The following is a 27,819-nucleotide window of genomic DNA, read 5'->3' as shown; positions in this document are numbered from 1 at the left end:
AGAGTCTCTGAGTGATAATTACTTTAGCCTTGTTCAGAGTTCCAGTAAGAAGATTTTCAGGGTTTAGGCCAATTTGTTTGATCTTGTTAGTTATTTGCATTAGCCAAGGAGGATAGGGAACTGCAGCCAGGAAGTAAGGTAACAGTCCCTTAGGGTTGTAATGGATTTTCAACCAGAGGGATATTGCTTGCTCTGAGGGATGCATTAAAAAAAAAACCCTGATCCATTAAAAGCTAGCACATATAGGTTATGAATCAAAATAATTTTTTTGTCAAACAGAGAAAGCCTTGGATCCTGTTTACTGACTGGAAAATAATGGGAGTTTTATCCTGTTTTTTCTTTCTTTTTTCCTTAGAATGGTTTTGTTTTGATGGAAATCCCCCCCCCCCCAGCTCTTATCGAAGCTCAGGTACAGAGATATCTGTGGGATAGTGCAGTGATTAATAGACCATGTTCAAACAGTGATCACACACATCGTAGTCCTTTTTTATTGTTTTCATAAGAAAAACCTGTATCAAGTCTTAGTTATTATCACATCCAGATAAAGCTACAGTGCAAATCCGTACATAATTGTTAAGAAGTTCATAAAAATCACAGGCCTAGCTCATACAAAATGCTAAACATTTTTTTTTTTTTGTTAAACCATGGCTGAGTGTTATGTGAAAATTCTGCCCAGGGGCTTAATTATAATTTGTTTACTGCTAACAAAGGCACAATCTTAAGCCACGGTTTGTTATTAGCTTATAAATCTTGGTTTGTTAAACTGTGGAGTGATCATATGTATGAACCCAGCACTTCCTAGAACCATGGGTTTGTTTTTTTCTAACCATCACCCTCAAATGTTTATCCCACTACAAAGGCACAAGGCAAGAGTAACTGGAAAACAGTTCAAACTCATGAAACAGCCATGGCTTGTTTAATTTATGGTTAAATAAACCATGGCTTAGTGTTATGGGTAAACCAGATCACAGTGTAATAATCCAGTGTTATCGCCATTTCTAGTTGTATAGGCTTCACTGGGTCACATTTTATTCCAGAAAGACTAGAGAAGAATACTGTTATAAATCAAACCCTTAAAATTTGCATGTAAACATCCCTGAGGAATTTAAGCATTTAAGACAAGTTCTTTCTTTCTTTCTTTCTTTCTTTCTTTCTTTCTTTCTTTCTTTCTTTCCATAGCTTGTATATTACTTTACATAAACAGCACATTTAATCTTCTATACAGTAAGCAGATGAATCAAGTCCTTTTTTTCTGAGCAATTATGTAATCAAATTTAAATGACAAGTTTCAAGATTAATAAAAAATGAAAAGCAGCACTAGGGACTGTCCTATTGCAACATCTCTCATGGGGACTATAGATGAGAGTAGCAGCAAAGACACAAGATCCCTGGCTCCTATCAGGATTCAAATTAATCTTCTTCCTGTCAAGTGTACACCCAGTGAAGGAAGAGAGAATTGCTAGGACATCCAGAAAACAATGCATTTCTGAAGTGAAAATGAAGAGGCATGTAAATCAGGCTGTGAGTAGAATAAAAGAACTTGAATCCAGTGAAATACATCTCTCTAAGGGTGCTTCCAGGCTGGGAGAACTTGGTAGAACACAATCATTGCTGTTCTGTTTTAAGCTGGAAGTGGAACAGCAACTCTGCTTCTAGACTTCTAACACTCTTTAGCTAACTGGTCCCCCCCCCCCGCCTTTCCCCAGACCCAAATGTTTAGAACACCATTGTGTAGAGGAATGGTAAATTAACTCCTTCACTGCGCTCTGGATCATAGCCCCCTGCCCCACAGCTGCCATTTAGGGCAGGCATAGGCAACCTCGGCCCTCCAGATATTTTTGGGACTACAATTCCCATCATCCCTGACCACCGGTCCTGTTAGCTAGGGATCATGGGAGTTGTAGGCCAAAAACATCTGGAGGGCCAAGGTTGCCTATGCCTGATTTAGGGGAATGGAAGAAAAAAAAAGATATAAAGGCAATGGTATTTGGAAAGGGTAGGATTAAAGTGATTCCTTTTTCACAGAAGCAAGGGACAGGCAGGCAGGGATTGACAGGAACAGCAGCACAATATTCTTCTGTAAAAGAATCTCTCCAGAGAATCTCTCAAGATTAATAACCCGCTAAGAATTGCAGAATTGTAGAGTTGGAAGGGACCATTTGGATGATCTAGTCCAACCCCTGCGATGCAGGAATCTTTTGCCCTCTTTACAGAGAACCGCTCTACCTTCCATTTAAGAGAACAGTGCAATAATCTTTAGGATGTAAACTTTATACAGCAATAATATTTTCTGGGCTCCAATATCTGCAGTAGTGGCCTGCAGGTGGCAACAGTGAGGCTGCATTGCTCTCCTGGCTTCCCAACGGCATGGAAAAGGGGTTGAGGCATGGAGAGATTGGTGTCCGGCAGCTAAGCCAATCTGACACTCCTGCCGCCATGCGCTGTGTCCCTCTTCCTCTTGGTAAGTGGCAGTGCCCCATGCTGGTGGGAAGCTGGGGAAGCAACACAGTACCACCCACACAGCCCACTACTGAATACAACATAGCATAAGTTCAATATGTTCATTTTGATCCAAAGTGATTTGTTCTATGCTTGCTTTTATATTTCACAACTGTTTGGAGTGTGGTACAATAGTCTTGTGACTTAAAATTTGTATGCTATGTTCCAAAACTGACAGCAACATGGAATGTAGCATTTTTGTGCAATTCTGATTCCTAGTAATGCTCAAAGAAGCCTTCCTATTTTGTTTTTACAACTCATGGTTTGCATGTGGCTCTGTGGATTGGCTGATATCAGAATTTTGAATCAGTTGGAAGATAAATTGCACTTGCTTTTCATAACCTTCAATAGATATTCGTTCATTCAACCCGTGGAACCTGATTGGGGGGAAAAAGAGAGAAGCAGCAATGGGGTTAAGGTTATAATAGGTTAAATAATTGTGTAACAGGGATATTGTATTATGCGCCACAAAAGACTGAAACATGCTACGATCCCTTACAAGGCCTTTTCTAGCCACAAAGTTATATGTGATATGACTCCTTATTTATCACAAGGATGCTTATTCCAAGATAGCAGATGGTCCATAAGTCAGCTGGACTTATAGACTGGTAGCTTTTGAAAAAGAAACAAGAGCGTAGAAAGTTGGGATGCATACCAGCCCACTGACCAGAAGTCCTAGCCAGCTCCATTACAACAGAAGCCAAGGAGTGGGTGAGATATGTTTGGGTTTACTCAGGCATATAGATGAAACTGATTTGTCACTTCATTCCCTTTTACTGTGTACCAATGAAATGTGGCTAAAATGAACTAACCACATATAAAACTTGTTGTAAGAAATTAGAAAAACAAGTATTTTATTACTTTATACCGAGCTTCTACATTATTAATAAAAGATTCAATCGCAGCTCAGTTCTGAATACTACCTATTTGGGGAGTTCTAAAGGAAATCCTAAAATGATTGGAGTATGAACAAACAAACAAACAAACAAACAAACAAACAAACAAACGCTTGCCTATTATATAGGAGCCCTATTTCCAACTACAGCCAGGAAGTGTTACATATCTGCAGCCCAGGCAATGTCATAACAGAAATGAGGTCCTAAAGAGTTGCTTCAATTCCAATCTGCTTTTTATAAGGACAAGTACAGGATCTAGCCCTCCCTCTATTTCTTCGGACTAGTAGGGAAACACTATGGGCATTTTAGAAGTGTTGCTCTCTGTCAAGTTTCAGTTGCCATGTCTCATTCGTTTTGCTAGTTCTCATCTGGTATTTTCACTAGGAATAAATTGTCAAGTAGAATACTGTACCTTGGCAAATCTTCGGGTTTAAAAATCACTGGGTTAAATCGATAAATAGCATTTGTAAGGTTGACAAAGTGTCTGCTGTCAGTGTTACCAACACATATACCTGGAGGAGAAATCAGTATTTTGAAAAATTAAAACTGGTAGTGTTGAAGTTAATATTGCATTAGCATCACAGACTTCGGGAATTAGATTCCTAGCTTCCTTTGAGTGGCACTGGAAGCTATCTGCCTTACTTTTCCTTAGGAGGTTTTGAAAATTCCACCTTTTATTTATTGGAGCAATGGAAGACAGCTGTACATTTCAGAAAAACTGTGCCCATTGCCATGTTTAAATGTTAACTCTTTACATAAGCAGACATTTTGAAACAGACTGCAGGGCTAATTGGTAGCTTTGAATTGAATCAGAATGAAGTTATTAAGGGCAGTCCAACAACTGAGCTGCTCTAAAAGAAGAAAATATATACCCTGGTTTCAGCCCCATGTAAATCTGAAAAACTTGAGGTACACTGATTGCCAGTTTCCTGTTGACTTTTTTTTTTATAATGACCACCATCTTAGGTCAGAAAGAGAGGAAAACAAGCGTTTCCAGTCATTAATAGTGAGTGTGTGTACGCACGTACCTGGTGAAGGGGATAAAATAGAAAGAGAATACTCAGAAAATGAAAACAAAGTAGAGGTTGTTGGGTGGAAACAGAAGGGGAAAACAGTAATAATGCATTTGCCAGTACCTGGAGCTATACTGCCAACATCTGGGAAAACATCCTGGATGGTCTGGCGGAAAACCTGCACTCCAAAGGTCTGGTCGTCCCAGGGGCTCACTGGGAGTGGATCAAAGGCACTTTCCATTTCTATCTTTACTCTCTTGTCATCAATTGTTTTGTCTACTATGCCCAGGACCTAAGAACACACCCAAAGGAACAAAAAAGCTAAAGTAGCAAGGTGACTTCCATTATGGTACAGTGGTGCCCCGCAAGACGAACGCCTCGCAAGACGGAAAACCCGCTAGACAAAAGGGTTTTCCGTTTTGGAGGTGCTTCACAAAACGAATTTCCCTATGGGCTTGCTTTGCAAGACAAAATGTCTTGCGAGTTCCTGCGGGTTTTTTCCCCTTTCCCCCCCTTTTCCTAAGCCGCTGTGCTGGTCCCGGGGGAAGGTACCGTGGGTGTAAGCAGAGTCCACACGAAGAGGGGCGAGGTCCAAGACGGGGAGCCGGGCGGAGAACAGGTACGCTGGAACAGGAGGCCGAGCTGGGAACTGGAACACCGGATAGTCAGGAACAGGAGGCCAAGCAGGGATCAGGAACACAGGAAGGTCCAAAGCCAACAACGACGTTGCTCCCGCAACCTGGGGCCAGGCTGACTGGGCTTTTATTCTCTTCTAAGGCCGGGGGCGGTCCCGACCCCCAGGAGCCCCGCCTCCTCTGGCCTTAAGGCGAGCACTCCTCCTGGGGGCAACCAGTTCCCTTCGCCTCTCTGCCCTAAGCCTCTGCAGATCAGGAGAGGCCGAAGGGTTACTGGGCCCTGGAGGAGGCTCACCTGTGGCCACTGAGTCGTCAAGCCCCTCTGGGGCCAGAAGGGCTTCACCTGGGGCCAGCTCCTGATGCTCTGTCACAGGTGCAGGCTCTTCAGCATCTAGGCCTTGCCCCAGTTCAGCCGGCCCTGGAGGCGGGGACTCCTGTGCAGGCTGGGATTCCTCTGGTTCATCCTCTGAATCGGAATCCCAGGCCATCACACCATCCCCCCTCCCAGGCCCCCCCCTCAACCGAGGGTCCGGACCCGGCTTGCCGGGGTACGTCGCATGGAACTCTCGGAGGCAGGCAGGTGCGTGGACGTTGGCCGCTGGTTCCCAGGAACGGTCCTCCGGTCCATACCCCTTCCAGTCAATGAGATACTGCAGCTTTCCCCTGCGGTATCGGGAGTCCAGGATGCGTTCCACCTCATACTCAGGCTCTCCCTGAACCAACACTGGCTGCGGACGGGGACGGTTCGGGTGGAACTCGTCGGGTGGGGCCACTGGACTCAGCAGGGACCTGTGGAAGACCGGGTGAACCTTCAGGGTTGCGGGTAACCGGAGACGGAATGCTACAGGAGAGACTTGGTCCACGATAGGGAACGGGCCGGTGAAGCGGGCGTCCAACTTCCGCGAAGGTCGAGAGGGGTGGAGGTGGCGAGTGGAGAGCCAAACCAGGTCACCGACGCGAAGTTCCGGCCCCACCTGGCGGTGGCGGTCGGCCTGGGCTTTGTACGCTTCCTTGGCCTGGTGCAGTTGCTCCACCAAAAGCTGTTGCTGGGACTGGAGCTCTTGAAGCCACTCCGTCACCGCCGGGACCGCGGATGCCGGCAGCACATCTGGAAACAGCCGTGGATGATAACCGTAACTGGCCTGGAACGGGGTCTGCTGGGTGGATGCATTCACCGCGTTGTTGTAGGCGAACTCCGCCAATGCCAGGTGGTCGACCCAGTCATCCTGCTGGTAGCTGCAGTAACACCGGAGGTACTGCTCCAGCACCGCGTTCGCCCGTTCCGTCTGGCCATCGGTCTGTGGGTGGTAGGCTGACGAGAGGCAGACCTCTGTCCCGAGGGTCTGGTGTAATGCTCGCCAGAACCGGGATGTGAACTGAACGCCCCGGTCGGACACCACGCGCTCTGGTAGGCCATGCAGGCGGAAGACATGCTGAAGGTACAGCTGAGCGGTTTCCTTGGCTGTGGGTACAGATGGGCAGGGGGTGCAGTGCACCATCTTGGTGAAATGGTCGGAGAACACTAGAAGGCAGGTACAGCCACGAGACGGGGGTAAGTCCACTACAAAGTCCAACGAAACCGTGTGCCAAGGGCGCGGTGGAACTGGCAATGGCTGAAGTAGGCCGGGGGGTCGCCCGGTAGGACCCTTGGCGCGCCGGCAGACATCGCAACCAGCAACGTAGCGAGCCACGTCGGCCTTCAGGCGGGGCCACCAAAACTCACGACTGACCAGATGGGTGGTCCGATACCGTCCAAAGTGCCCCGCTGCTGGGGCATCATGGGCCATCCGGAGAACCTCCAGCCGCAGTGGCCCTGGCGGGATGTACAGACGGCCGTGGTGCAGCAGAAGGCCCTGATGCAGGACCAGCCCCGGATACTGTGGGCTGGACCCTTCAGCCAGCTCCCGGAGTCGTTCCTGGGCCCAAGCGTCGACCCGCTGCTGTTCCCGCACCCGAGCCTGCAGTGGTTCCGCCTCCTGGGTGGCCAGGAACGCAGCTGGAGGTAGGATCGTGGTGGGTTCTGCTTGCTGTACCGTGTCTGCGTTGTCTTCAGGTTTCCGGGACAGGGCATCTGCCTTCTGGTTCTGAGAGCTAGGGATATAGCGGATCCGGAACTGGAACCGGGAAAAGAACAACGCCCACCGGATCTGTCTTTGGTTCAGCTTGCGGGTGGTCTGGAGGTACTCCAGATTCCGGTGGTCGGTTCTCACCTCCACCGGATGTCGTGCCCCCTCAAGATGGTGGCGCCAGACCTCAAAGGCCACCTTGATGGCCAGTAGTTCCCGCTCCCACACAGTATAGTTACGCTCCGCTGGTAGGAGCTGGCGGGAATAGAAGGCACAGGGCAAGAGTGGCGCTTCAGGTCCATTCTGTTGAGACAAGACGGCACCGAGAGCCGTACTGGAGGCGTCGGTCTCCACCACAAAGGGTCGAGAGGGGTCAGGATGTTGTAAGATCGGCGCCCTCTGGAAACAGGCCTTCAACCCCTGGAACGCCTCCTCTGCCTCCTCGTCCCAGGAAAACGGCGTCTTTGGGCGCAGTAGCCGGGTCAACGGGGTGGTGCGATGAGCATAATCTGCGATGAAGGTCCGGTAGTAGTTGGCGAACCCCAGGAAACGCTGTAGGTCCTTGCGGTTCCGGGGTGCCGCCCATTCTCGAACCGCTGCCACCTTCCCAGGGTCCATCTGCACCCCATCTGGAGAGAGCCGGTGACCAAGGAAGTCCACAGTCCGCTGATGGAACTCGCACTTGCTGAGCTTTGCGTACAAACGGTGCTCACGCAAGCGCTGCAGCACGGTCCGGACATGTCCCTCATGGCGAGCCGGGTCACGGGAGTAAACCAGTATGTCATCCAAGTACACCACCACGTACTTATCTAACAAATCCTGGAACACGTGGTTGATGTAGCGTTGGAACACAGCAGGCGCGTTGCATAAACCAAAAGGCATAACCAAGTATTCGAACTGCCCGTACCGGGTCCCAAACGCTGTCTTCCACTCATCCCCGGCTCGGATCCGAATCAAGTTGTAGGCCCCCCGGAGGTCCAGCTTGGTGAACACCTGTGCCCCTTGCACCCGCTCCAGCAACTCCGAAATAAGGGGCAAGGGGTACCGGTCTGGGATGGTGATTTTGTTCAGGGCTCGGTAATCATGGCAAGGACGGAGTTCCCCACATTTCTTCTTAACAAAGAGCACTGGTGCCGCAGTAGGCGAGGTGGAAGGCCTAATGAACCCACGCTCCAGGTTCTTGCGCAAGAAGTCCTGCAAAGCCTCACGCTCTGGCTCTGTTAGAGAGTATAAGCGACTCACCGGTAGGGGCGCTCCGGGCTGGAGGTCTATGCCGCAGTCAAAAGACCGATGCGGCGGCAGCTGGTCTGCCCCCCGTTCCTCGAACACGTCTTGGTAGTCCCGGTACACGGCTGGGAGCGTGGGTGCTGCCTCCTCCGTGGGTGCGGCCGCTAGCATCTGCGACTGAGCATGGGAACACGGATCTGGGAAGTGTACGGTCCGTTTGACCCAGTCAATCTGAACGTTGTGAGCCTCTAGCCAGTCCATTCCGAGCACCAGGGGGAACCGGGGCATGGAGGCAATGTCCAAGGTTCGCACCTCCCGGTGCTGCTGGAGACACAGGACCAAGGGCTGGGTCTCCCGAGTGACGGCACCCGAACGCAGGAGCCGTCCGTCAATTGCCTCCACCTGTACCGGTTCTGGTTTGTTCTGAAGTGGCACCTGATGATGCGCGGCAAAGGCAGCGTCCATATAGGAGCGGGTTGCCCCCGAATCTACCAAAGCGTGGGTAAGAATCCAGGGCCCACCTGGAGGGTAGAGACGCACCGGTACCATGAGATGTCGCAATTCTACTGGTGAGGGCCCTTCTTGCATGGTTTGGGACCCCACGTTGCTAGGGCCTTCGGCTACCGAGGTTGGCGGTTTCCCTGCGACTGGTAGCTTCTCGGGACAGGAACGGGCGTAATGTCCACCCCCACCGCAGTAAAGGCACAGGTTCCCCTCCCGACGCCGCGACTTCTCCGAGGGGGAGAGCCGAGGTCGCGCAGCCCCGAGCGGCGTTGGCTCGACTGGCAACTCGGCTGTGGGCGTGGACCTGCTGGGAAGGACTGGCGCCAGGAGTCGGGAGTGCTGGCGGTCCCGGGTCTGGCGACGGTCCTCCAACCGATCGTCTATCTGCAGGCTCCGCTGAATGAGGGTATCCAGTGTGGTGGGACGATCCATCATGGCCAACTGGTCCAGTATCTCGTCCGACAGTCCCTCAAGATACTGGTCCCGTAGTGCAGAGTCATTCCAAGACAAGTCTTGTGCCAACAGCCGAAATTCTGTGGCGTAGGCGGCGGCTGTGGACTTGTCCTGTCTCAACCGACGAATCGCCCGATTGGCTTGGCTCTCCTTCAGTGGGTTACCAAACGCAGTCTCTAAGTGGTTACAAAACCCCACATAGTCCGTTAGCAAAGGAGAGTCTTGCCGGAGCAGCGGCAAAGCCCACTTGGCCGCCTGGTCCTTTAACAAACTGATTAAAAAATGCACCTTGGTGCGGTCGTCAGGGAAGTTCCGGGCTCGCCCCTGAATGTACAACTTGGCCTGGGCGAGGAACATGGGAAAACTGGCCTGGGTCCCATCAAATTTCTCTGGCAAGGCCACTGGGTACTTGCCTGGAGCTAGGGCGTCGGCCCCAGGATCTGGAAAGGCTTCCAACCGCTGCTGAAGCGCCGCAACCACATCGCTTAGCTGCTGAACGGTGTGGGTCAAGGCCTGGTTTTCCTGGGCCAATGCCACCAGCGCAGCCGCCTGGTCAGCCATGGCCTCTGGCTCTTCCCGAACGCACCCCAACGAAGGGGGAGTGCGGGTGTGGCGGGAGCAAACTGTGCTGGTCCCGGGGGAAGGTACCGTGGGTGTAAGCAGAGTCCACACGAAGAGGGGCGAGGTCCAAGACGGGGAGCCGGGCGGAGAACAGGTACGCTGGAACAGGAGGCCGAGCTGGGAACTGGAACACCGGATAGTCAGGAACAGGAGGCCAAGCAGGGATCAGGAACACAGGAAGGTCCAAAGCCAACAACGACGTTGCTCCCGCAACCTGGGGCCAGGCTGACTGGGCTTTTATTCTCTTCTAAGGCCGGGGGCGGTCCCGACCCCCAGGAGCCCCGCCTCCTCTGGCCTTAAGGCGAGCACTCCTCCTGGGGGCAACCAGTTCCCTTCGCCTCTCTGCCCTAAGCCTCTGCAGATCAGGAGAGGCCGAAGGGTTACTGGGCCCTGGAGGAGGCTCACCTGTGGCCACTGAGTCGTCAAGCCCCTCTGGGGCCAGAAGGGCTTCACCTGGGGCCAGCTCCTGATGCTCTGTCACAGGTGCAGGCTCTTCAGCATCTAGGCCTTGCCCCAGTTCAGCCGGCCCTGGAGGCGGGGACTCCTGTGCAGGCTGGGATTCCTCTGGTTCATCCTCTGAATCGGAATCCCAGGCCATCACAGCCGCTAAGCCGCTTATCAGCTGATCCGCTGATAAGCCGCTTATCAGCTGATCCGCTAAAAGCCGCTAAGCCGCTAACAGCGCTAATCCGCTAAGCTGTCAATGAGCTTGCTTCGCAAGACGAAAAAACCGCTATACGAAGAGCCTCACGGAACGGATTAATTTCGTCTTGCGAGGCACCACTGTATTAGCACAGATTGGAAACTCTTAAGTAACACTTTGCAAACCAACTAAAGATGCACAATCAGGACAGGAGCATTTTGGGACCTCATTGTGGAAGTCTGCTTTCCTGTTACACAATGGGATAGGTAGAGATACAAAGCATTCAGTTTGGGGTTACTGCCTCAAAAGAACTTCCTTTAGGCCCCTTCAACAAAGATACATCCCTAATGTACCAATCACTTTTGAGGTATTAAATAAATACAGAAAAAGATGACAAGCCAGTTCAGAAGTTTCTTGAATGGGAAACCATGTTTAACTGCAAAAAGGAACACAACCAATTATTAAACCTTCTAAAGTCTCCTGGCCAAACATGAGGGCCGGGGGGTGGGGGTGGGGAGAAATAATAATCTGTTAATTTAACAAACTTTTCAGAATAAATAAAATACCTCATCAACTGTTTGTGACGAATGGATGCGGAAATTCACAGTTGCATTTGCAGAGGGGGGAATAACGTTTGACTGGAGAGGGGAGAAAGAGAGAGGGCTTAAACATGTGACAACAAACCACAGTCTAAAATATGAGTTTCAGAACCAAGGTAATTTCACCAGTAATTTCTGAAGCCAATGCACAGTCCTCAATATTAATTCGGCCTTGTAAAATTATATTTATGTGAAGGTAATTCTTGCCTAAAGTTCATGTTCTTTGCTTAAGCCACTGAATGAAGGTCTGCTTTTCCTCCTTGACAACCTAGGGATCCATTAGACATGCATGCATTTGTTGCAGCCCTGACCTATGATGCGTGGCAGTGAAAAGCTCACTTATTTTAGAAAAAGGTGGGCAAGCCCAAGTGCCTGCTGAAATGAGTACATGTATAACTGGCATCTCCTCCGTCATACAAGAAAGGCTTGGGTCTACTTTCTAAATTTCAGAATGAAAGAAGAGAAAAGATGGGAGCTGCTCATATCTCAGTATTCGAAAACATGGCCAAGGAGTGTGTGCTAAACTGACTTTCCCCCTCATCCTCTCAAAGGGCTGTTGGAAGGTGCAGCTTTATCTTGAGGGAGAATCACATTACCAGGTGAGGAATGCATGGCAAATGAAAATGTACAATTTCTTTGAATGGTGAAATGACTATGCCTTCAATTATAAATGTAATGTAAAAAGTACATAGTGCTATCGCAATATTTTTAGAAGCGACAATCAAACTTGCTGGAGAAAGTGTATAATGGCTAATCCAGTTTCATTATGACTTGTTGCTAAAAGTTATTTAAAACATGAAGCTTAAATTAATCAGTTTAACTATACAGATCTGTTCTTTGCTATACAGTACACTGTACTACTGCATTTACACAGGGCAGTTGGAACCACACTGCACAGCTATACTTGAGAACAGATCTGTCTCGTTAAACATGGGCCTGATCTAATCATGCATAAAATAGAGGAGATGTGGTGTTAAGGTGCATAAGGAGGTTACATGCAGGTGCACATTCCTCCTCCGTTCACCCCTCCACCACCCAAAGTTATTATTTTCCACCTTCCAGACTCCAATATCACAAATGAGCCCACCTGAGAATAAAGTAGTTGGGAAGAAGGGATGTGGGTTCAGCCACCTCCTCATGCATCCCCTTTGTGATTTAACCCAAATACCTGCATGCCACACATGATTGAGGCAGACCTCCATTTAAAGACACAGCTTTGTCACCATCATGTGTTGTTTGGGAGACAATTTTAAAGCAACAGAAAAATGATGAAAGCAAAGCCTACTGTATCTCAGTCTACCTCTAGGTGTCACTCTTTAACTATCACACCAAGTAAAAGCCACTAACAAACCACTTTCACTGTTCTGGCAAGCTCAGGAGCTCTTCCTATGTTACATTTTTGTGGACCTCATGTGCAAGTTTTTTAAGGTTACACCTATTAATGCTAAGTGTGGATGTTACAAATAACAGTTTCAATTACAGTACAGAAACACTGATAAAGAGAACATTGACTGGCTGGGTGATGTACACTGAACAGCTAACCAGGTTTCTTGTTATGAAATGTATGGAATGGCTCTCTCACCAACTTGCCATAGGAGCTAAAATACTGTGATCATGAAGTTCTATTTTAGTAAAACTCTCCTCTTGCAAGGACTGACTGAAGCGAAAGCTTTCTGCTCTACTAGTTCTAGAAACTAAGCCATTCTGAGGACAAGCCACCATCAATAACAAATCCCATACTAAGAGGGCATGAATCGAATTGACATTCTTAGTTCATGGGATGATGCCAACAGTGAATATTCAGCATGGGAGGAGAATTTATCATTCGGGGGGGGGGGGGAATGGATTTGTATTCCTATAATTCACTGGTACTAGTAATACTGAAAGCTGAAAATGTAGTTCTGAGAAATTTAGACCCTCATTACACTTTACGGAAAATCCAATGAATTCGTACTACAGTACCTTGACTCCTGCATGAAACATAGTGATTGCAGTGGTAGTCCGAACTAAGGCATTGGTGGTAGGCGTCTGTTCAAGAAATCTATGTAAAGATTTAAATGACACAAAGTTCTTAGAGATCAGAATTAAATTAATGTAGGATTCTGCATTCCATAAGTCAATACCAATATTTTAAATCAATAAATGTATGTTTGTTTCTCATTTTTTGTGCTGTGTCTTGCCATCTTCCCTTGAGGTTGCATTTAAGAGTATGGTTGCATTTTAACCACTGTCCATCCATTTCTCTGCAATTGCTTCATGAAGTGGGCACTTTACTGAATATTGTTTGTGTTTGTGATATGTGCGTCCCCACACCCTTGTGGACTTATTATTTTGCAAACTTTTTAAGAAAAATGCTTTAAAAAATTGTGTAGTGGCAGCATGCTCTCCTGCGGTATCCCAGCATAGGAAAGCTCTTGTTGCTGTAATAAAAATGTGATGAAATATCATGTTTCTTTCTTACCTTCCAACAAGTGGTCCAAACAACCACAAATTTGACATAATGATATTTAGAGGGAAGCTGAACTGAAAAGCAAAGGGGAGAAAAGCAGCACACATCAGCAAGTCTGGATCAATAGAATGGTTTCTTAAAAAAACAACCATGCTGAAGTAGTCTTCTAAGTGAACATGTTAGAACTTTCTTGTATGCAGGAGACAGGCCAATGGAAGAACTGTGTGGGTAGGGGGCAGGAAGAGAACTGTGCACATAGAAGCAACACGTAGAAGAAGGGAAATGTTTGTGAAGTTCTGGATCAAACCAATAACTCTACAAGGATAGGGTTGCAAGCACAGATCTAGGCAGTGGTGGAGTTCATGCTCCGGCATGGGGAGCGGAGAGCAGGCAGGGGCGGGGTTTGTGCGCGTTCTGGGGGCGTGGCGCCCAGTGTGGGGGCAGCCATGATGGCACCCCACTGGGATCACACTGCCGGGGGTGGTGCGCTCCCCCTCCACCCCTCTTCCTCCACCAGTGGATCTAGGATGCCGCTTGTGACTTTGACCTTGGACAAGTTACACAAAAAGCAACTGCAATGAAGCTTTCCAATGCAATACAACTTTCCTATTGAACAACCTTTCCACCAAGTAGCTGATATTAGCTTGCTCCAAGTAACAAAGCATGATTCAGCAGTATAGGAATGACTCCCACGCTAACTCTACACCCCCATGCTTCAATGAGTTTCCAGTTGGATCAAAGTATACTTTGCTGTTTAATTCAAACTGCCATACTATAGCTTGTGCTTGCCTTCTAAACAGCAGTTTAAAGTTGCCCTGGTTTGAAGAAAAGTACGGTCAAACCTTGGTTTTCGAATGTCTCGGCTGCTGAAAGTTTTCAGAAGCCAAATACCAAAAACCTGGAAGGGAATGCTTCTGTTTTTGAACACGCTTCAGAAGTCGGATGGCTTCCAAGGCATGTTTCTCAATTTTCCCCATTGAACTTGCTGACAACCCTTTGATCCTTGGTTTTTGAACATTTTGGAAGTTGAACAGACTTCTGGAATGGTTTACATTCCAAAACGGAGGTTTCCCCACAATAGTTTGATTGCTCAGATAATGACAAACTGTGGTTTGATCAAAGTAGGAAGAAACTGAAGAAAAAGTGTGAGGTTGTGGGAGTACATGAGAACTATAACTGTAAATGAGGCTTTGATGTTATGTGGGAACTGAGCCGCTGTGGCAGACTGAAACCTGTTTGGGGGGGGGGGAATGGAAAGTTGCTATGAACTCTATCAATTGGGAATGACTCTGAAAATTCTAAAACTCTGACTAGCAACAAGTTTAGAAAATCATAAAAAATCTAATGTTAACACTGAAAATTTAAGGTCACTTCACTGAAATCACATGAAAGAGTGCATATTGTTGAATACTTACATCTGGTGCCAATTGCTCAAACATCAGGATTTCAGGCCCATGACCAAACAGATTGGGCATGGGATGCTGCTCCAACCTATAACAACAAACAGCTATCTGACTGTAACAATCAAATGCAAGACGGAAAATAAACAGGCTCCACTCCTATTACTTTGATTCATGAATTTAGGCAGAAGTCTGCAATGTCTTAGTCATCTTAAAATTGCTACTTTAGTTTCTGCTACAGATAAGTATCATGATGATGTTAGATTTCAAAACAGAAGCTGAGTCAGTGATAATTTGAAAGCTGGAGGAAATTCTCGGGAAGATATGCTATAAATCTGATTTATTTCGTGTTTAAACTGGGAAGAGATCATGTCACAATCTGAATGGAGGAGGGTAAAAGACCACTGCAGTGCGTCTTCAACATTATGTGAGGCACTGTTTTCTTACTGTCCATTTCCCATGCAAAACCAACGCTTATCCATATACCGAGGAACAGGAACAGTCTTAAGCAAACAGAATGTGTGGCAAGACGCTGGAAGGTGTCCCATGGCTGGATCTAAATGTGCAACAGTTCCAGGCTCATCACAAGTGCTGGTGATAGGTTTTCTAAAAATCAAACTAAGCCCTCCCTCAGTAAAGGCACACATAAACCTCTTCCCCACTATATCATCAGTATGTATTATAAAACCATACATACACATTCTACTGCAACAGGTTTCTAAATATGCTTCTAAAAAGCATTTGCATTGCCTTCTAAAAGTCTGTAGGCACCAGCAGTTTTTGTTTGGGAGGGAGCTCCATAACTCTTGGGCTACGGCAAAAGCAGCCCCATTTAGAATTCTGGTAGATTTCAACAAACAGGTTTGTCTCCTCAGATGATTTGCACGCTTAAATAAGGAGAACATGTGACTTAAATATGAATGTTGTTGTTTAGTCGTTTAGTCATGTCCGACTCTTCGTGACCCCATGGACCAGAGCACACCAGGCATTTCTGTCTTCCACTGCCTCCCTCAGCTTGGTCAAACTCATGTTCGTAGCTTCGAGAACATTGTCCAATCATCTCATTCTCTGTCGTCCCCTTCTCCTTGTACCCTCAATCTTTCCTAACATCAGGGTCTTTTCCAGTCTTCTCTTCTCATGAGGTGGCCAAAGTATTGGAGCCTCAGCTTCAGGATATGTCCTTCCAGTGAGCACTCAGTCCAACATAGTGTTCTATAACCATTAGTGTCCCTTATTTCTGAAATATTGAACTGGCAACTCAAGGCACTACAGAGCAAAATAATTTATGTAACATCTCTAGGCTACAATCAGAATGGAGCTTATTTTTAACTAGACACATATAGGATTTCACTATTACCAGGAAAGGAAAATACTCACTTGGCTAATGCTTCAGAAAGAATACCAATACTTGTCCTTTTAGGTGGTGCAGAAGAATGACCAGGCTCTGATGTCACAGTGAAATTTGCTGTAATTGCACCCTTTTCTGTGATACCTATTCTGATAAGTTGGGGGAAATCAATTATTTAGATTCAGGATGTAAGAATTCCCCCCTATCTTCTAGTTAGACAACCATTTTGACATCCTTGCTATGCCATGCAGCACAGTAGGATCCCTTGTCAATGTCCCTTTGGCTCCCTCAGCTCTGGAAAACCCCACACCTACCCAAGATCAATTTTCTCCATCACCTGGCTACCATTCCCCTTTCAGCAGTAGTGCCCAGGAAGAGGAAGTGGTAACAATCCTAAACTAGGACCTGTTTACTAGCACATAGTACTCTATAGCTGGGGGCTATTCCAGGATAAAGTGCGAGACTGGTTACATTACGCTCAGATTAAAGAAGTCTTTAAAAATGACAAAAAGTTAGGGTTCCAGGTGGAGAAATTGAAGTTGGAAACAGAACTGTTAGAGCCTAAGACTAAGGTATTTTCAAGAATGTATAACTTGCTGCTAAAATGGAACACACAAGATGAAATGGTTAAATCGGCTATGATAAAGTGGGCACAGGACATTGGGCACAACATTATGTTTGAGGACTGGGAAAGGTTGTGGACCACTGGGTTGAACTTCACTGCATGTAATGCTTTGAAGGAAAATGTAATGAAAATGATATACAGATGGTACATGACCCCTGTTAAACTTGCCAAAATATACCATTTGTCTGATAATAAATGTTGGAAATGTAAAGAAAATGAAGGAACATTCTTTCACCTCTGGTGGACTTGCCCTAGGGTGAAGGCTTTCTGGGAAATGATATATAATGAGCTGAAAAAGGTATTTAAGTATACCTTCACCAAGAAACCAGAGGCCTTCCTTCTGGGTATTGTCGGCCAGAAGGTGTTAAAGAAGGACCGAACATTCTTTATGTATGCAACAACGGCAGCAAGGATACTCATCGCCAAGCATTGGAAAACTCAAGATCTACCCACACTGGAAGAGTGGCAGACGCAACTGATAGACTACATGGAACTAGCCGAGATGACTGGCAGAATCCGAGACCTGGGAGAGGAGAGGGTTGAAGAAGATTGGAAGAAATTTAAGATTTATTTAAAAAAACATTGTAATTTGGTTGAATGTTAAGAAAGGATGCTAGATCATAAATAATTGAGCACCACTAAATTAGACGGAATCAAGATGACAAGTAAGTTGAGGAAAAATTATATACCCTTTGGAGAATTAATAGACTATATTTAAATGAATGGGACACAAGAATGTAAACAAGATGATAAATTGCGGGCAAGAATTGACAATGATGCAAGTGGGAGCGGGAGATGTGAGGGAGTCCAAAGAAGTTAAGAAAATATGTTATGATATATGTTATATTGGTCTTTATCTTTGCACTTATGTTTAAAAATCTCAATAAATATATATTTTAAAAAAATAGATATACAAAGCCACATATTCTCCAATGTATTTACAGAGAATAAATGAAAATGCCGACAATTGGCGAAAATAAACATTTTTAAAAACAAGTTCTCTATACAAATTTGAACTGTAAGTGATGGAATTAAATTCAATTTGCAATGTTTCATTCGGAGTCAGCAGCACCTTTGACACGACTGGCAGGCAGGCGGCGCGAGATCAGTCGTGGCAAAGGTGCCACTGACCCCGCTGCCACATAGCAGTAACATAATATTTTTATGTAAGAGTTAATTTTGTGTGCACAGCACCATTGAGAATGACAAGCGCCGTCATTGAGTCTGACAAGTGTCACGGTTGTGAATGACAAGCGCCGTCGAGTCTGGCAAGCGCCACTGCTGGCACGGCGCATCTTTGGTAAATGAGCGCACACAGTCGAAAGTCCTTTAGTGAGGCAGTAGGTATACATTTCGGTAATACCTAGGTATATATTATATGTATTTTGTTTTTCTAGCTTGATCAAAATTATTTATTATTTCGTAACAGGTAGATAGTTAAAGCTTAGGCAGCTTCAGCGGTGGGCACCTGGTGCCCGCCAGAATTCGGTGCCCGGGTGCCCCGCATCCCTTGCACCCCCAGGTAAAGATGGCCCTGCTCAACAGCACGGATAGGCAAAACTTAGGTGAAGATTTACTTAGACTGTTGATTCCACACACTCCAAGTAGATCAGGAACAATGTTTGACTCCCAATTGTTTAACAAGAGCAGCAACTGCATTTATTGTGGAAAGTTCTCATCATTTCTTACTTACGAAGCTACTGGTTTCTCTATTCCAGTGACAATACCATCAAAGATGAAGCTTCCTTCATCAAGCACGAAAGAAAGTTGAATTCCTCTAGATTCCAATTCAGCCACAATCTTCATGGCTCCTTTTCGACCCCCCACCTGAAAAGCCCACAACAAAGTCATCTCACCAAATGTCATCTCATTCTGTCTCAGGCAGCAATAAGCATCCAGTGCTTCAGTGGAAAAAGACAATTGCTATAAAGGTTTTAAATATATACACACACACTTCTACTGGAGAGAGCAATTGATGTGTGGTGCTCCAAACCATTTAACCTTGCACCTAATGAACTAATTTCATTCCAATATATTACTTGCTGAATCTTGCTATAGGTCTGCACTCAAGAGGTAAATTGTGGCACATAATTCCTCAGGTGTAGCAGACATTAGGCTAACACAAGGTTAGGGAACCTCCAGCTTCCAGGCCAATCATGGCCCACCAGGGTTTCACCAAACCATGTCTACCCAGCCATTAGCTGACATTACTGGTGATGTCAGTTGATGGGTGGAAGGCCAGGGTTTAATCCTGTATTGCCTGTGTGATCTTTTATCCAGCAGGGGAAATATTCTGTTAAAGATATTAAAGATGGGACTGAGTTCAGCACAGGACTGGGCATTTAAAAGAGAAGGAGAAACTTGCAAGTCTTTTGCAAGTCTTCCCAGTCTCAAGCAAAGGCAGAGAACTGGAGTAATCCCCTCCTTTGCTTGCAAAACCCACCTCTTTTTCTGCCTTCTCTGACAAGTGACAGGAAGGGGGGGAGAGGAGTGTCTTGCAGGCAAAAGCATCTTAAAGCACTTGGCAAAAGCACCCTCCAGGCTGCTTCCAAGGGCACTGTGCAAGTCTTCCCGTGTTTCTCTTTTAAAACCTTGACACTAGGTTTAAAGGGGAAGCAAGGGAGACTTACAAAGCCACAGGAGGGATTTTGACAGGCAAGTGGCCTTGCTCACCTGCCAATATGTGATGTCATGCTATTGGACAGGTCAGCAACCCCACCCACCTGTCACATTTGACATATGAAGCCAATCCTGATGAGGAATTGGCACCCAGAGTCAAAAAGCTTCCCCAGCCCGGGCTAGAACATACTCAATTTTATGCAATGCAAGTGGTACAAGTAACATAATCCAACAAGCTCTAATAACAAATCCATACATTTCTATATAGCTTCTATTATTACATCAAATTGTAAACACAGTGAAGACAAGCTCCTAACCCTCAAAACTTTTTTTTTAAAAAAATTGGGGGCAGCGTGGGGCTGAATACAGAATTGTAATGCTAAACAACACAAAAAATACACATGAAAAAGCAAAATCCACATTCCTATGCTGTCGACAGTTGACTAGTCAATAGGCACCTACCACTGCAGTGCATGGAAAACCTTTTATCAGGACAGCACAACACCATTAAGGAGTCTCCATGTAAAAAGAGCAGCAGGCTGACCCACTCAAGTTCAGTATCTACTGTTTCAGCCTTTGGGATGAGCTATAAATCTAAAATAAATAAATACGGGGGAAATTAAAGACACATAGAATACCTCTTCATCATGCCCAAGGCCAATATAGAAAGACCTGTGAGGTCTGTAATTTCGTCTCAGTAAGAATTCTAGAGCATGCAGAATCCCCTGAGGAATAAAAAATAAAATGTTAAACACTGTCTATTTTGCACCTTGGTTACAGAACCTGTTCCATGTTAACAGCAACTGTTGTGGGGCAAAATGAAGGACTGGTTTTGCCCCAGATTAGAGGGTGGGATTTGAGAATCCAATGGCATTGTACTAACCTCTGATTGAACCAAAACACCATTTATTTGCATGAAACTTAACTTTGTCAGTTGACTGGGAGGGGATTATAGATCAAGGTGGGAAAGTCCAAATCACAGAGCTAAAAAAATAAATAACGCTTTCAAAAATTCAATGTAGAAGCTTTGGAGCATCTATTTAGCCTCTTCTTTGGAAGAAAATGGAGGAAACTGTCTTGTGGAAATGCCTGTGCCTTGGAAAGTGGTTTACTGGATGAAAGTAGTGCACGCTGAACTTTCTGTATGATAGTCAGTTCTTGCTCTGCTTGCTGACTTTCAGGCTGCAGCACTTTATCCAGCTGGCTGCTCCCTCTGGAACCAGCCTCCAGGTTCCTATCATCTTCTTGATTTCCAATTGTCAGGGGCAGCAACCCACTGACCTTCTGTAACTCCTTCCTTTTCTCCTTACTTTCAGGACAACCTTTGGCCCAATGGTGTCCACAGAAATAGTATACCAAGTCATCAATTTAAAGCAAAGCAAAATATACTCATATGGCTAAAAGGTTCTTTTTAAAGTGCACTGATTTATGTTTAGCTTGCAAAATAATAATAATAATAATAATAATAATAATAATAATAATAATAAAAAATAACAACAATAATGGGAATGCTTCTCCTCACACTGTGAACAGAAAGCAGTGAATCATCATTAATGTGGCATGCCAAACTTTGTGGGACAAACACTTTGCACCCCACCCACCCTGCAAAACGAGGTACATTTACAATATACATATACCATAACAGAGTTTTTGTTATCGAGTGTTCCTCTTCCATATATAAACCCATCACGTTCCTCAGCAGAGAAAGGATCACTGACGTCCCATCCATCTGGAGAAGCAGGAACAACATCTATATGTGCAAGCAGCATGTAGGGCTGCAGCTGAGTGTTAGACCCCTGGATGGTGAATAGGTGGCTATATTCCCCAATAACTTCATGTTTAATGAATGCTGCAGAAAACACTGCAGGAAAGGCTTCAGGGAAGAAAAACAGAAGGGAAAGAAAATTAGCAAGGGTTTCTCCAAAGTTTGAGGTTAAGGATTGGACAAATCAAAGGGGACATATTGACCTTTGGTATTCAGTGCAACAGTTGGTATATTATAATGGCTGATATATTTCAGAAAATGGGTAACTGAAGGATGAAGAAAGGCATAGCACACATCTCTTGCTGGTCCCACCACCCTATGGGGTGGAGGAACAGAGTTTAAAGCAAACAAAAGGATAAAATAAATTATTATAATAACAACAACATTGTATTCAAATTGTTAAATAAAGAAACAAACAACAGAAACAATGAAAGCCACTCTTCATATAATTTCAATCTTTTCTGAGAACCCAGTAATTTTACCTGTTTGACTGGTATTGGCCATGAAACGTATAAGGCCAAAACCATACTACATTAATCTACTCTTGCATAACAACTGTAGCTCCTGCATTTATTACCATACTAAGAGTATATGTCAAGTGCTCAAAGGTCTTCACATGGGGACAGAGGTCTTTCCCAGGCCTACACAGAGATACTAGGTTTTGTACTGGCACGTTCCGTAAGCAAAGCACACTCTACCATTGAGATGCAATCCTTTTGTGTAATTTATCACAAAGAGATAAATACTTTTTTAAAAAAGAAGGATTTATTTACAATTGTAGAAACCTGTATTTAAAAGTTCCACAGCTGTTTCGGTTCATTAACTTGCATTCTACTCAATAATAAACCACATTTTTGTCATCTTAGTACTTTAGTTTTGCCGATAAAGACTCTTCTTTTACGACACAAAGATTAGATACTCTATTAAGTTAATGCCCATTTGCTAGTTAAAATAAGGAATTTAAGTTCAAATACCTTTACGAATATATGGCTCAAATTCTGCCAGGGCTGTTGTATTTTGATCATTTGCTGAGAAGGAAACTGTTTGCATTCTGATGGCACCTTACATAAAATATAAAAGAAGAGATTTCGTGACTTTCTCAGACAGGCAATTATTAAAACAACAGTGCAATGCGATAAACTCTCCTTCCCTGCAAAATAATGTAAAGGCTGTCAAGATGCCTATTCAAAGGATTAGAAGTGCCACTACCAGTCGGCTGACAGAGCCTGCAAATGTCATTTCCAGTTACAATATTTCTGAGAATATTGTGAATGGCAGCTGGGTCTGGAGTCTGCTGCATTGCTGAATGATGTGCAGGATCACACATTTAGATGTGCAAATGGTGCCCCTGATCAAGTGGCTGAGTGAGATCCCCAGACTCTATTAAGCAAGAAGATGTCTGTACATCTTGTATCACATTTCATTTTCATATAGACAGTAATACGAATGAATGAAGTGGAGTCTGCACCCTATCCCCACCCCCAATCCACATGATTTAATTGGCAGATCATATGTACCTATAGATGATATCTACATGAAACCACTGAGTGGGGTTATCCAGAGTTTTGGAGTACGTTGTCAGCTGTATGCCAATGACACAGTTTTACATCTCATTTACATCTGCAGGTGAGGCAGTGGACGTGCTGGACTGATGTCTTGCCTTGGCAATGGACTGAACGAGAGCCAACAAACTGAAGCTCAATCCAGATAAACTAAGGCACAGTTAGTGAGTGGTTACTTAGACCAAATGGCTGCTTGTCCTTGATGGGGTCACACTTCCTCTGAAGGAGTGGGTATGCAGCCTGCGGGTACTTCTGGATCCTTTGCTGTTGCTTGAGATTCAGGTGGCCTCAGTGGCACAGAGCATCTTCCATCAGTTTTGGCTAATGGCCCAGCTGCAGCCCTAGCTGGACAGGGATACCCTAACTTATGTTGTCTATGCTCTGGTATCCTCTAGGTTCGATTACTGCAATGTGTTATAAATGGGTCTGCCTCTGAAGATGGTTCAGAAACTTCAGCTGGTGCAGAATTTAGCAGCCAGGTTGCTCACTGGGGCAAGATGGTTTGAGCATATAATGCCAACTAATAGACAGATTGGCTGCCTATTAGTTTCCGGGCCCAATTAAAAGTGCTGGTTTTGACCTATAAAGCCATAAACAGCTCAGAACTGCAATATCTCAAGGACCACCTCTTCCCATGTGAACTGACTCATATGCAAGGTTTCCCCAGTATGAAAATAAATTTGAAAGTCTTGCTTACTGGGAAAAGCAAGCTGAGTGTGCTGGCTCTGGAAGGCTGGAGATGTCTGTGGGTGGTTCCAAGGGTTTGAGTAAACACGTTTTTGTGTATACGCAGAACTCTTGGAACTGAACCCCTGAATTAGATGAAATCGTACTGTAATTGGTTTTAATGTTTATACCTTGTTGTAAGTTGCTTTGGCTCACTTCTATGAATAAAGTGACTAATAAATAATAATAACAACAATAGAGATACATTATATATTAAATGATTGATGCGAACAAAATTAATATGTTTTTGGCAGACATTCAAAGAGCAAATAAACAGAGAACAGCGCTGTATGACAGGCAGCCAGAAAAGTAGAAGCACCAAATTTGAGTGAGCAACAAAGAAAAAGGCTAAAGGCTAAAGTCACAAAATGCAGACAGGCTATAATTTTGCTCTCCAGAATTACCATCGGCGACTCTCTATGAAGAAGCCTGAGACAGAAACATTTACTTTGAAGAAATGAATACCTTTTCCACCTGATTTCATCATTGCATTTGTGACTTCAGAAACTAACTTGTTTTCCCACAATTACATGGTATAAATTCTACGTCCACGGCTCAACAAATCAACATTCTTAAAAGGTACTTAAATACAGGAAGATCAGGAACTATAAAATGCCATCTTATTATTTATTATGTTTTTAAAATTCCACTGACTACTACACAATAAATAAAATAGACAGAGAGATGCCAGAAAGGTTTATAATCTAGTAGACATACTGACGCTGCACAAATTGATGTCAGTTTGATGGAGAGAGAGAAAAGGCGGGACCTTTAATGCTTAAACAGCTGGGGGACAGAGTACCCAAGAAATGATTTTTCCTATATGAAATTGCCCACATGAACTTGCCCAAATCTACATTGGAGTCCAAGCTCCAGGTGCCTTCACATTCAGAAGCTAGTTAGATGGTGACTTGGAAAATGGCTTTTCATTGGCTGTGTCATGTGTGTGAGGCATCCTTGTCAGACAGATCCATGAGGCACCAACATCATCCTCATCATTTATTTAGATAGCACATTTACAACTAAAAAAGCTCCAACGATTTTAATATGAGATCTGTAGTTCTGACTTTTTGTCTGATTTTGATCTGATCTGTATTTCATTCTGCTTCTACCAACTGCGGTTGATTATTTAAATTGTACATATTTATTCTTTTAGCTAGTTGGATTTTTAGTACTTGACTCTGGATTTGCGAAATTCTTAAATAGCATATGAATATTCAAAATAAATAAAACCTCCAGAGTGCTGGTATACTCATAGCATAATGACCAGATTGAACTTATTGACATTGGCAGTAGATAATAAATGTACCTTGACTAAAAAGATAAGCCTATCATTAAGAACAAGATAACTAGAAATATCAAGGGTTGGCTAAACAGAAAAGACAGACGTCCTTACTATCAGGCTCCTCCCACATGGCTATTTCCCATACAGAAACTGTATATATACTGCAAACAAGCCTCCTAAGTTGTTTTCTTGTAACCGTAAGATACAAGCATGGGTAGACTGAAGGATAACATATTGTTTACACAATCCAAGGTCATTGCAACAAACTATATGTAGATAAAATCAAGCCTTTAAAAGAAACATATTGGGAAACAAAATAAATGCAAAACCACCCTGTCTTCAAGCAGCTCACTTCTCAGACATGAACCACAAATCTGTTGATTTCATGTTATAGACACTAGAAATACTCAATAAGCCCAATGATCATGTACTACTGTGCAAGAAAGCACAAAGGATAGTCCAACTAAGGATTCGTCCACAGTCCTGTGCCTAGAAAGCACAAGTCTGAGAAGTTTTCTGCTTGTCCAGTGTTTTCTACACACAAGTCCAAGCGGTTTTTCCCTGCTATTTTCCCTGGGGAAACCTGCTGTTTACCACTGAATTGGAACAAAAATCAATTTGCAGAAAAACCGATTGATGTTTGTTCCAATCCAGCAGTAAACAGTGGATTTTCCTGGGGGAAAGGCCTTACGTAGCATCCCACAACTGGGTATAATGGAATGCATTATTGCAGAAAGTGATGGATGCACAATTTTTACAATGCACTGCACTGGGTTGTAGCTCATGATAATCCTACCCAGAGCAGTCTCACTGAAATTAAAAAACTTAAGTTAGCCATGTCTATTAATTTCAATGGGTCTACTTTATACAACCCTATGATCTAATGGTGTATTTGGGGGGAATCTGTAAGAAATATGAGCATCCAGGTTTTTGCACTGTGGTGGTGCTGAAAACCATTGAGTCTGTGAAAACTATTGTTCACTCTGCAGAGGAGAATGCAAGCTGTGATTCCATAGTTTTGTGTGTAATACTGTGGTACCTTGGGTTACTTTGCTTCGTTCTGGAGGTCTGTTCTTAACCTGAAACTGTTCTTAACCTGAAGCACCACTTTAGCTAATGGAGCCTCCTGCTGCTGCCGTGCTGCTGGAGCGGTTCTCATCCTGAAGCAAAGTTCTTAACCCGAGGTAATATTTCTGGGTTAGTGGAGTCTGTAACCTGAAGCGTATGTAACCTGAAGCGTATGTAACCTGAAGCGTATGTAACCCGAGGTACCACTGTATAAAGAACAGTAAATATTCAGCTACTATAATGTTAATATGGGGCTGTTCCAGTACAGCAAATTGACGGCTGGCTGAAAAATCATTGGCGGATTTCAATATACATCACATTACCATGACCAAATCTTTTGATTCCCACATTAACTCGGAAACTGTGGCAAGTCCATGCTCTGCCTTTTCACAAGTGCTTTGCTTTCTCAAGCCACACACACTTCTGTTGGTTGAAACTAGGGCAAATAAAGGATATAGAAAGAAAGACATTGTAGATTACCCTACAATGGTATGCAAACCTTCGTATGTATATTCAGAAGTTTGTCCCACTGAGTTTAATGGGACTTACTCGCAGACAAGTGTATAGAATTGCAGGTGTAGCTGAAGGTGGAGGGGGGAAGACTCACAGAACTGTAGAGCTGGAAGAGAGGCTGAGGGTCATCTATTCTAGTCCAACCCCCTACAATGCAGTCATTATGAACTCCTACGAGTATAGCACCAGAGGGTAGCCCGCCCCCCCTCGAAATAACAATGCACACACACAAACCCTTCCTGGACCCCCTTAGTAACTTGAAGAAAAGGCTGTTTCCCCATAAATATGATAACCGAATCAGAAACCGGAAGCTAAAACGAGGCTGCAATCCTAAGCATGCTTCACTTGGAAGGCTTACTCCCATCAAAACGAGCAAAGAGAAAATAAGTTGAGAATGGGGTGTCCGTGTGAAACATGCCGCCATTCCTCTTTCAGAAATCTCACAAAAACTTGCCCCACCCTGAAACGCCGTTTCGGCTCCAGTGGTACAACTGAGGTTTAGATCTGACAGGGAAAAATGGGGCTGACCCACTGAACTCCAACTCCCAGCAGCCCCGGCCAGCGCGAAAAGCTGGTCAGCAATGATGGGAACCGTAGTCCCGCAGCGACCCCTGGAGCCTCAGGCTCCCACGTTTGACTTGTATTATGTACTTTACTTCAAAATGAGGCAGTGTGCAGCCCAGCTACGTTTGGCGACCCTTCTTCTCATTCTGCCGAACTGTGCCCCGAAGTCCTACCCAAACGGCAACGCTGCTTTGCCCCTCCTGCACCCTCTTCCTTAGGAGACCGTGCAACTTTTACTCTGAGGGAAGCAGCTCCTGCCGCCGCCGCCGCCGCCGCCGCTGCTTCTTCGGCCCCTCGACCCATTTTATTGACTTGTGTTGAGTTTACCTTGCAGCGCCTCTTTGAGCTCCCGCCGCTCTTGGGGACTAAACGCGGGCTCCAGGCGCTGCTGCCGGCTCCTCCGCGCCCAGAGCTCCGGAGCCGGCGAGGGGCTTCGCGGGGCGTAGGTCCGGACCAGGACGACGGCCAGCAGGGCCAGCACAGTCCCGCACAGCGCCAGCAAAGCCACCCAGAGAGCCCCTCGCGCCCGGCCGCTCAGCGCCGCCATCTTGGCGCCTTCTGGCCTCCGCTCGGGGTCCCTCGGAGATCGGCGCGTCCCCCTGCGAATCATTAATGGAGCTGGTTACTCATCACAAGACTCCCCGCCGGTGTGGGCTCGAAGCGTTTACCGAGTTCCTCGAGATTTCCGTGGGACTCGGCTCCCTCCTAAAATAATAATAATAATAAAATGGCTAGGCAA

At 45.3% G+C, this 27,819-nt stretch overlaps 1 protein-coding gene across 1 annotated transcript; it reads right to left on the bottom strand.

Annotated features, from left to right (window-relative positions):
- Positions 1-465: 465 nt before the first annotated feature.
- PM20D1 (peptidase M20 domain containing 1) lies at positions 466-27,819 on the bottom strand. The gene is made up of 13 exons (XM_081865242.1): positions 27,408-27,819; positions 22,337-22,423; positions 21,235-21,470; positions 20,236-20,322; positions 18,672-18,805; positions 16,383-16,502; positions 15,021-15,096; positions 13,618-13,679; positions 13,119-13,197; positions 11,124-11,195; positions 4,532-4,700; positions 3,808-3,907; positions 466-2,876 (listed from the first exon to the last, which is right to left on the bottom strand). The coding sequence occupies exons 1-13, from the start codon at positions 27,688-27,690 to the stop codon at positions 2,750-2,752; spliced, it is 1,632 nt and encodes a 543-aa protein (XP_081721368.1). The 5' UTR covers positions 27,691-27,819; the 3' UTR covers positions 466-2,749.

The sequence above is a fragment of the Podarcis erhardii genome (genome assembly GCF_964252035.2).
Source record: "Podarcis erhardii genome assembly, chromosome: 6".
Classification (NCBI taxonomy): domain Eukaryota; kingdom Metazoa; phylum Chordata; class Lepidosauria; order Squamata; family Lacertidae; genus Podarcis; species Podarcis erhardii.
This window is presented reverse-complemented; position numbering and strand designations above follow the sequence as displayed.

Bases quoted from the DNA above. Each gene is read 5' to 3' on its own strand.
- PM20D1 (XM_081865242.1), bottom strand. From the start codon at position 27,690: ATGATTCGCAGGGGGACGCGCCGATCTCCGAGGGACCCCGAGCGGAGG. The intron at 13,198-13,617 runs GTAAGAAAGAAA...ATCTTTACATAG, and splicing joins TTTGGACCACTTGTTGGAAG to ATTTCTTGAACAGACGCCTA. The intron at 4,701-11,123 runs GTATTTTATTTA...GTGTGTTCTTAG, and splicing joins CGTCACAAACAGTTGATGAG to GTCCTGGGCATAGTAGACAA.